Source organism: Catharus ustulatus, chromosome 28 (genome assembly GCF_009819885.2).
Source record: "Catharus ustulatus isolate bCatUst1 chromosome 28, bCatUst1.pri.v2, whole genome shotgun sequence".
NCBI classification, from domain to species: domain Eukaryota; kingdom Metazoa; phylum Chordata; class Aves; order Passeriformes; family Turdidae; genus Catharus; species Catharus ustulatus.
In genome coordinates this window covers 4,994,397-5,004,887 of record NC_046248.1, presented here as the reverse complement: position 1 = coordinate 5,004,887, position 10,491 = coordinate 4,994,397, and the positions used below count along the sequence as shown (strand labels likewise).

The following is a 10,491-nucleotide window of genomic DNA, read 5'->3' as shown; positions in this document are numbered from 1 at the left end:
CCGTTCAAAGGGGATGTTGGGGAGGGGGCGTTTGGTGCTCTGGGGTCAGCAGGGCAGTGCCCACACCCCGCAGAACCTCTAAAGCACTGAGGCTGGAAAAGCCCTCTGAGAAGGGATCCTTGTTGGGAGGAAAAGCCTGCAGAGCACAGGCGTTTTTCAGGCTGAGTGTTTTGCTTGTGGGGCTGGGAGAAATTCCTTCCACGAGGCACTAGAAGGCACCAGTCTGAGCTAAGGGTGGTGTGTCCAATGATTGTATTTCTAACCAGAGCACAAAGCATCACGTTTGAAGGAGCAGTTTTAGGGAGGAGTGTAAAATTTGCTTCAATAATCATCTGCTTCTCTTTCCTCCAGCTCTTCTCTCCCCTCAATAAGTTCTCCTGCCTTCATAAGTCCCCCAGAGGGCACTTCCATCCTCTTTAGGCCAGGCAGAGTGCTCAGGAAGGTGTGCTGGCTCCGAGGGCTGCTCCAGGCACTGGTGGCTCATCCTGGAGGGTTCATTGGCCACGGCCACGAACGGGGACAAGCTGTAGGGCGAGGTGGCAGCGTAGCTGGAAGAGTAGTGGACATCTTCTAGGGGGTGCAGAGGGTAGGGCTGGGCTCCAGGGATGGCTGGGGTCCAACCTGAGCCTCGGAACGGGGAAACACCTCCGGATTCAGGCAGGGAGAGGCAGCTGGAGCTGGCAGGGAGCGCCTGCAGAGGGTCTGAGCAGGCACTGTCAGAATGGCTGAGGCTCTCGGGTGAGGTCTGCTCCCACGGCTCTCTCTGCAGGGAAACAGGGAGACAAGGCAAGAAAACCTTTAGGAACAAAAGCCTGTCCTGGAGGTAATGGAATATCTATCCCCAGAGGGTTTCTGTGGCTCTGGAGCAGTGTTTGGTGCTCTGTGAAAGGAAACATCCATCCTGTCAGGGCCTGGAATGGGGTCCCAGTGGGAATGAGCAGCCCTGATCCTACAGGATCCAGGAGCTCTGTGGTGGGGCTCTGATCCTGGGAAGTGACAGGAACAGGCCTGGAGTCACCAAGGAGAGTTTCTAGAAACTCAAGGAGAGAGGGTCAATAAAATCCTAAAATCACAGAGTATCCTGAGCTGGAAGGGATCCACCAGGATCAAATCCCACTCCTGGCCCTGCACAGGACACCCCAGCAATCCCACCCTGTGCCTGGGAGCAGTGTCCAGAGCAGAATGGGATGTCCCCAGAGATGTCTCCAACACGAAGAGGGGACAATTAGATGGAACCAAAGAGAAAAATCTTTCCCCCAAAGCCCTGCCCCACCTGCCATGGCTGCTCCCCCACGAGTGCCTCTGACTGAACCCCACATTTCCCTGGGTTCTGGGGCACAGAACCATGGAGCCACTCACGAGCAGGAAGTGCCCAGTGTCGCTGGGGAAGGATGGCAGCAGAGGCGGCACGGCCGGAGGGTTGAAGAAGGAGCTGGTGGCAGCTGGGAGAGCAGGAGCACGGTGATCCCCAAACTGCTCACTGAGATAGGGCTCCAGGAGGGCTGGGTAGCCCTGGGGGGCAGAGGAGTCACAGGAGAAGGGCTTGGAGGCCAGAGGGGAGGAGTAGACATCGCTGACAAACTGCTTGGTGCTGTGGAAATCCAGCTCGGCTGGGAAGGATCTGCGCACGCCGTAGTAACCAGCCGTGGTGGGTGAGCCTGGGGGCCACAAAAAAGGGTGGGAAACTGTAAAGAAAACTCCAACAGCTGCCACAGAACGATGGACACCTCTGTGGGTGCAGAGCAGAGCCCTTTTCTGTGCAGCATCACCCAGGAATCCATCCTGCCTTGGCACAGGTGTGTGAGCCCAGAGGTGCTTTTGGTTCCATCTGGTGACCTCCATCTGCAGCAAACCAAAAGTGTTTGGGGAGCTTTGAATAGGAGGGCAGGGAGACCGAGGTCAGCTCAGCCAGGCTGTGCTTTTTCCTTCCTCTGCTACAGCCCCTGGGGAGGAGGTTCCAGCCTCACTCTGCTTCCCCTGCTGAGAGCTCAAGGGATAAAACAGGTCAGCTCCTGACTTTGTGCTTTGTCTCTCCAGCTCCAGGGAAAATGGGAAAGCACAGGAGGAAAAGGAGGGATTGTGTTTGGCTCCTCTGCTAAAAGAGGTGGGAACCACTCTCTTTGAGGATTTTACACAAGATTATTTCTGTTCTTTTTTAAAATTATTTTAATTACTCTCCTCCTGGGCTCCCTCTGAGGGGTGGCCCCGCTCTGGGGTTTGTTTCACATCCTCTGCAGGAGGACAGACAGGGCTGTGCCACTCTCCCACCTGCATGGAAGGTGTTCAGCAGCGGAGGGAAAAGCTCACCTGGCATTTGGCCAAAGGGCGACTGCGCTGTGCTGGTGCTGCCCTGCAAAAGATAAAGAGATGTTTGAAAAAAAAAAAGACTTTTCAAAGCAAGGCAGCTCTCTGATGTAATTCACGTGCATTATTCGAGCCTGGCTACTCTGAAAGGTTTAACTCCATGATTTCCTCGGAGGTATTAACTGATGTAGGCTAAGCAGAGATTTTGAAGGTCTTGTGCAGAGCTCAGAAGGGGAGTATCAAGATAACTGGCTTCTTCCTCCTGTCCCACAGGGCCCCTCAAAGCAGGCAGAGTGCTGAGGAGTCCTCTTGGTGTTGGCACAAGCCAGGCAAGGTGAGATCTGAGCCCTTGAGTGGCCAGAATGGGCAGATTCCAGCCCATGTTCCAGCTCAGCTGTGCTGCCCCACAGCTGCTTTACCTGGCTGGGTGGAGAGAGAGTTCCTAGATCCTATTTGGGTCCTACAGCAATGGTTATCATCATCATCATCACCATCATCATCATCAAATTTTCTCTCTTCTTGATCCCCAGGTGAAGGAGTATTCCTCCTGGAGTGACCCTGATGCTCCCAGTCCCTAATTCCTTACAAAGCACCCTGGCAAAGGCACCTGCTCCTCTGGAATCCCAGTGAGTTCTGGTTTTGGGAGCTCCAACCCCCCAGGGCAGGAATGCAGAGCCCCCAGCTCGCTGCTGTCAGCTCTGCTGTCCCCTGGCCAGTGCTGGTGGCACACTCTGGCCAGTTTGCATAGTGCAAACAGGAGGTTCCTGCCATAGCAGGCAACCAAATTTAGAGGTTTAGATTTGAATTAAATTTGCCAGCTCTGAGGACTTCCTTCTACTGCTCAGGGAAGGTTTGCAGCTGTTCCCTGCTCTGTCATGGAAATGAGCTCTGAGCCTGCACAGGCCACACGGGCTGCAGAGGTGGCAGGAGGTGACAGGAGGTGACAGGAGGTGGCAGGAGGAGCCCCTGGGCTTGTGGACAGAGCAGTGTTGGTGTCACACAGGCAGGGCTTGCACCTGTCCCCAGCTGAAGTCATCACATGCAAATCCAGGTCCTCTCCCAGCATCCAGGTCACTTTTAGAGGGAAAAGCTGAGCTGGGAGGTTCAAGCAGCACAAGAGGACGAGGGGCTGCAGTGAGGGGAGCTGGGATGCTCTGCTGGAGGGACAGGAATGTCCCTGGGTTCCTGGGCACAGCTGGCAGCCTCCAGCAGGGATCATTTCCAGTTGCCAGAGCATTTAATCTTTGATCCTGTCTGTTCAACAGCTGCTGGAACTGCCTGGCTGTGTGTACACACCTGTGGTGGAGACTCCCAGGGGTGCCAGGAGCTACCAGGGCTTTACCTGCCTGAATTCAGGTGCAGGAGCCTCTGCTGCAGCCCATCCTTGGCCTCATCATGCAGAGCCCTGCATTTCATTCCTCTCCTCGCTCCTTAATTGAGACCCATTATTTCATTTCCTCCCTGCACTGCTTCCTTTCCCTGTCAGGGGAATGGGGAGCCTGGATCTGCTGCAGGTCTGCTCAGCCTCCCTGGGGCCCACAGCCTGTCCAGCTGTTGATAAGCTGGGGCTCAGCCTGCCCTGCCCATGGCCAGGCACAGATCCTGCCTCGGATCTCTCCAGAGAGCTCTGCTGCCTCACTGCCTCCCAGCTCACCTACAAATCTGCCTCAATTTAAGGATCCAGCTCAAAATAATGACCTGGCCCTGGCCTTTGGCAATGCTTTGGCTTCAGAGCATCACCTCTCTGGGCCCAGTGTGTAGTAGAGCAGCTGAAGGAATAAAAATTGTCTGTGAAAGCAAAGCTGAGCCTGGGCAGGGCACTGCTGAATGTGTGTCCCTGGTCTGGGAGCACTGCTGGGCACTCAGCAATGAATTCTCTTCAAACCAGAGTGCTTCACCTGTGCAGGTGTCCATGTGCACACCTCAGAGAGGACAGGAATCCTTTCACCCTGCAGAGGACAACTGCAGGTTCATCCCTAAGCAAAGGCAAAGCCAGAGCCTCCCTAAAGCCCAGCTCTGAGCTCTGCACTTGGTGCAGAATCCCCAATTTTGTGTGGCTCTCCTCACAGCACACCCTGATTTCCCATCACTCGATGTGTGCAGGGCCTGGCTGTCAGGAAATTGTTGAAACCTCAGCCCAAAACTCTTCTCTGCTGAGCTCTGGCCTTCCCTGCTCAGCACAGGCCTTCCCTCACACCAACAACAGCCAAGGGAATTTTTTTTTATTATTTTTACTGGACCAAAGATCACCCTCAAACAAAAGATGCAGCTGAATTACCCTGTGCATCATCAACAGCCAAAGGGGTGTTCAGTTATCTGCCCCTGGCTTTGTTTCTGGGCTCTATTCTGCCAGACAAACAGAGCTGCACTTACAGCTGCTCTTTTCATGATACGTCTGAGCAAATACGGATGTTTGCCCTGCACAATAATTTTTTGTCTCTCGTGAGGAATGAGCAGCAGGGCTGGTTTTGCATCAGATACACACACACACAACTGCTGGGCTCTGCAGCACAAAGCCAAGGGCAATAAAGCAAGGAGGATTTTACAGTTCCAGGGAGTTTGATTGTGGCTGTTGAAGCTGCCGCCTCCAGAGAGGGAGCAGGTAAATGTGATAGCATCAACCAGGGGCTGTTTTCTCAGCTGCTTCCTGCTGCTCCCCAAAGAGCTCTTCCCAAATGTCTGCCTGCTGGGAGTGACTCTCCACGGCCCAGGGGGCTTCTGCCTTCCTGCAGCAGCTGAAGCCTGTGGGGATGGGGCTGTGGCTGCATTTTGCTGGGTTTGGTGATGCCCAATCCTGGGTTTTTAATTTTTTCCCTGTTTTGTCACACAGAGTTAATGGGCCTGAAAGTCACAGCAGGAAAAGTAAGTCCCTGTGAGGCCTCTTCAGCAAAAAAAAAAAAAGCCAGAGGTGAATGGCTTTTGGGGAAAAAAAGCATCAGAATTCCCAGTTTCTCTGCTCAGAATTTGCAGTTTCTGTGTTCCAGTGATCCAGGGCTCTGCTCTCTCTCTCTCTCTCTCCTTCCAGGACACAGCTCCAGCTCCCCCTCCTGTGCCAGTGCCCAGAGCTCCCAGCCAGCCTGCGAGTGAGGAGCTGCTGCCCAGCAAAGGTGAGTCCCAGCAGCAGCCAGGGAAGGGCTGGTTGTGCCACTGGATGCCACCACATCCAACACTGTGTCCCCTTCTGGGGACAGCCTCGCTTTTCTGGCTGTCAATTGAGGAATAAAAACAATGTTGTGTAGTAGGACTTGGCTTTCCTGTTGCCATAGAACCACTTAAAGAGGAAATCATCTCTTCCAAGCTGATGCTTGGCCTCTTTCCAGCCCATCACATCCCTGCAGCTCCCCTGGCTCTCCCAGAGGAGCTGGAAGGAGCTCAGCACTCGGGGAAGAGCAGCTATTTTCAGGGCTCTGACTTGCCCAAGTGCAGCTGGTGGCAAAGGAAGTTGTCTTGGGAAGGTGTCACATGTAGGATGTGAAAGAAAAGAGGAATTTCACATCACTGAAATTGAACATTGAAAAAAAACCCAAGGGCTTTGAGGCATTTAAGGTTCACAGATATGAAAATCAAGGAGCCATCAGTGATGCTTTGGGGTGAGCATTAGTGCTGCAAATGGTTTTGCTGTTGTGTTAATATTGGCAAACTCTCTTCAAAGCAGGGGATGGGATGGGGTGACTTTATGGGGTTAAAAAGGGCTGGGGGGACGGGACTCACGCCGAAGGAGCCGCTGCTCTGCCGGGATCGCTTCTCAGCCAGCAGATCCTTGACCGTGTGCTTCACTCGCACGCCTTGGTACACGCGCTTGCCAAAATCTGCGGGGACTGAGGGAATGCACGGGTCAGGGGCAGCACAGAGCAGGGAAAAAGCAAATTCATCACCTCTGTGCATCGAGCTGGGGAGGGAAAATACAAACCTGCAGCTGTTAGATACAGAAATACAGACATGTTTCTAATGCAGAAATATTTCTAATACAGACACAATATTTCTAGTACAGAAATATTTCTAATACAGAAATATTTCTAATACAGAAATATTTCTAATACAGTAATATTTCTAATACAGTAATATTTCTAATATATATAAATATTTCTAATATATAAAAATATTTCTTATATATATAAATATTTCTAATATATATAAATATTTCTAATATAGGAATATAGGAATCTAGAAAGTTATAGAAGATGTATACAAGATATAGAAGATATATACAAGATATAGAAAATATATAGATTTATAGAAAATACAGAAAATATATAGGAGATATAGATTTATAGAAGATACAGAAAATATATAGGAGATATAAAAGATATATAGAAGATATAGAAGATATATAGGAGATATAAAAGATATATAGCAGATATAGAAGATATATACAAGATATAGAAGATATATAGAAGATCTATAGAAGATATATATGATATATAAAAAATATATAGAATATATAGAAAATATATAGAAGATGGAGAAGATATATAGAAGGTATAGAAGATATAGAAATATATATGATATATAAGATATAGAAAATATAAATATTTAAATATTAGTATTATTAATGTTAATTAAATGTAGTGTATTAATAATAATAGTAAATAATATGTATTAATCTATTCATATATACATATGCATACTATAGAAATATTTCAATCTAGGAAATCATCCTTAGGAGCCTGACAGTGAGAGCAGAGGAAGGATTGATGTGTTTTTCCATGCAGGTCTCTCCCTCTGCCTGGTGGTTTGTGGATTTTGTTTTTCCAAGGGGAAGCCCACAATTCCCCTTTGGGCCAGCAAATGTTTCTTTAGCTGCTGCTTTCAGCAGAGGGGGGGTGGCCCAGCCCTGCTCAGCTCTGGTGCCATGGAATGCCCTCCATGGATGCAGTGACTCCTCTGAACCCCAAAGGAGAGAGGAGCTCAGCCTGTTTTGTCTCCACAGCAGGCACAGGCAGGTGTTTGGGGGCTCTGTTTTTATCCAGGTTTTTGGGAGGGCACAAAGTGTCCCCTGCCGTGGCACCTGGAGGGTCTGGCCCTGGTTTTTTGCCCTGGAACACAGCACAACCTAAAGCAGCTCTGGGTGGCTTTGGCACGAGGGATCTGCACTCTCCCTCTGCCTGGATGGAATTTTGGGAGCTGTGCACAGAGGTTTTGGCACAGGTGAGGTGCAGAGCTGAGGGACAATGGCAGGGACAGCTTTTTTATCCTGGCCTGAACTCAGAGCTCGCACCTGTGGAGCCAGGGAGGAGTTTCCACGAAGCTTTTATTGAATTATCCCGGAAAAAAGCTCCCTAACTTTGAAGTTAATCCCTTGGAAAACACAGAGGCACGCTCTCCTGAGGGAAAACAAACTGCCAGTGCCCAGCTGATGTGTTTGATGTCTAGGGTTTATCATTTGGCTCTTCTGCTCTTCAGGATGTGTCCCTTGGCTCCGTCTCTGGTGGCATTGTGACCCCAGGTGCACTCACACAGGGGGGATGAGAGGCTTTAAACAGCACAGTGCTGCCTTGGCCTTGCCCCAGATGGGTTTATTTTGGGTCCCAGCAGCTGCAAATTTAGGCAAGTGGAATTTTATTTTGGTGTTTGAGTGCTGAGCAGAGTTTCAGCCAAGGCCAGGCACAAAGCAAACACAAAGCAAGGGATAGGTTCCCAAAAACGAGGGGAAGATGAGAGTCTCACACCAAAAAGCAACAGAAGTGGCCAGAAATGGAGATCAGCTCTCACAGGGAGAGGAATTCCAGCAGGTGTGGTGCTCTGCAGGTTCTCCTGACACCTTTGCTGTGCTCTAAAGGAATTAAAAAGCACTTCCACACCCCTCTGCTTTTACACTCTGTGCTGTGCTGTGCTGTTGAAGTCACTTCACTCACATCCTCAGTTATTATATTTTAATTAAGCAATGCTCAGCCCCCTAACCCTGATCTGAAGTTATCACACAGCTGAACCTGTTGCTTCCAGGGAATTATCCAGAGGCATCTGATGCTGAGCTGTCAAAACTTCAGAGAACTCTGCCACTGGCTGCACTGGGGAAGAAAATGCTAATTCAGGCCTGAGTTTATATCATTTCCAAGCAAATTGAGTCCAATTTCACATCACTTTGATCTAATTGCCTTTTGAAAAAAAAAAAATAAAGCATTGCACTGTGAAGGAATATAAATTCAGTCTGGAGAAGGCAGAACATGCTAATTAAATTCTTGGGACATTAAGATGTCACATGGCTATTTTAGACAAATTTTTGTGGGGTTTGTTTGGGTTTTTTTTTCAACAAGAGCCCAAGGACAGCAGAGTTTTTTCCTTCCCTGATATTACCATGAAGATGCCTCAACTATTGAAAATCTGAGCTGCTGGAACTCACCTGTTTCCATTGTTGGTGCTGCTGAAGAGTCCCAGCTCCCAGATCCTGCAGGAATTTGGGGAAGATCTGTCCCTCATGAGCTTCCCAGAGCAGAGTGAAGCCTGTGCTCATAATTCCCTGGGAAACTTCCAGCTGAGCCTGGCGGAAATGGATTTTCTAGAATTTAGGGATGTCTCCAGCACCATACCTCGATTGGGATTTGCTTAAATGCAAATCCCTGGATCTGTGTTTCACTCCAATTTGCATGGTCAGTGCTGGTCCTTCCCCAGGAGCCTCCTTCCTGTCCAAGCTGACATTTCATGGATGAAAACGAGAGGTTTATGGGCAGAAAAACCTGGGGGTGAACTGAAAGTCTGGCAAGGGAGGAACATTTCCTTACAGGAGAGGAATCTGGCTGGGAAAACAAGCCTTGGGATGAGCATTTTCTCTGTGTGAGTCTGAGATGCTCATGAGCTGTTGGAGACCCTACCTGGGCAGGAATTCTGCTTTTCTGGGAGCCCACTGACTGCTCTGGGCTTTCCACAACCCAAACTGTGCCTGGGAACCTGGGGGGCTTTGCAGGGAGAGGGACAAGATCCAGGAGAGGGAGGGGCAGGAGCATCCCTGGGTTTGGCTCCCTGTTATCAACTGAGGGTTGAGGAGAGGGAACAGCAGCCAGGAGAGGAGCTCCTGACCCAGGTTAAAGGTTCTGGTGGCCAGAACTGCCATGGCCACTCCTCTGTGGGCAGCAAGACTTGATTGTGCAATATCCTGATGCCTTTTGGGGCTACCTAAAAAAAAAAAAGAGGCCAGACATAGTAAAGGGAATAAAAGCAGTTATATTTATTTAAGGGTTTTCAGATATCTTTAGGGTAGACAAAGCCACCCAGGGGCTACACCCAAAATGGACAATGGGTCCCAGGTTTGCACACTTTGATAAGTTTGGTCCATTTGCATATTGGAGGTTAATCTTCCAATTACAGCTTCAGCTAATGAAGGGCAAATATCTCCTCCAAATTGATATCAGGAAGTTGGGGGGGGTGAGTTTTATTTTACAGTGAAAGGGGCCAGCATTTATATCCAGGTCCCTCTAAACCTAAGGGCCTAACCCTAACAGGCTCCCAAAAATGAGGTGAAGATGAGAGTCTCACCCCAAAAAGCAACAAAAGTGGCCAGAAATGGAGATCAGCTCTCACAGGTAGAGGAATTCCAGCAGGTCTAGGCCTAACCCTCACACTAAGACCCTAACCTTAATGACCTAACCCTATCCTAAGGGCTAACCCTAACCTTAAGTGCCTAAACCCCAAGTTTGCTCCCCCAACTCACTTTTGTTTCCATCTCTCAGGGCCTGGGACAGGAATTGTTTTGTCTGACCAAAATGGGAGAGCAGCAGCTCCCACTGGATTTGGAGCTTAGAGTTCTACACTAAAGAGCTACAGGATTACAAATAGATGAAAACCAGAAAAGCTAAAATCCTAAGGCATCAACAGAACCAAGAGCCTTTAAACCCTTCTTTAACCACTGGAATCCTGCTCTGAGACATCCCCACGTTTGCTGTTTGCCTTTTCCCTGCAGGGTGGCTGGCCCAGAGGATCTCTGGGGTGTCCAGCAGTGAGGGCTGAGCACCCCAAAGATCCTCTGTGCCTCTGCAGGGTGGCTGGGCTCATCTGGCAGGGCAGGAGCAGCCTGGGCTGGGCTCATCTGGCAGGGCAGGAGCAGCCTGGGCTGGGCTCATCTGGCAGGGCAGGAGCAGCCTGGCGCCGGGATGCTGCTCCTAATTAAATCTCTCTCCTGCTGGAGTCTGCTGCCAACTCGTGGGGCCATTAGGTAAAATCCTGCCCTCCTGCTCCTTCCATGAGCTCTGCCCA

At 49.9% G+C, this 10,491-nt stretch overlaps 1 protein-coding gene across 1 annotated transcript; it reads right to left on the bottom strand.

The window, feature by feature from the left end:
* Nucleotides 1–364: 364 nt before the first annotated feature.
* Nucleotides 365–6,189, bottom strand: C28H11orf53 (chromosome 28 C11orf53 homolog). Its single transcript, XM_033081508.1, has 4 exons — nucleotides 6,016–6,189; nucleotides 2,308–2,350; nucleotides 1,360–1,658; nucleotides 365–763 (listed from the first exon to the last, which is right to left on the bottom strand). Exons 1-4 carry the CDS (start codon nucleotides 6,187–6,189, stop codon nucleotides 365–367), a joined length of 915 nt encoding a protein of 304 aa, XP_032937399.1.
* Nucleotides 6,190–10,491: the final 4,302 nt, after the last annotated feature.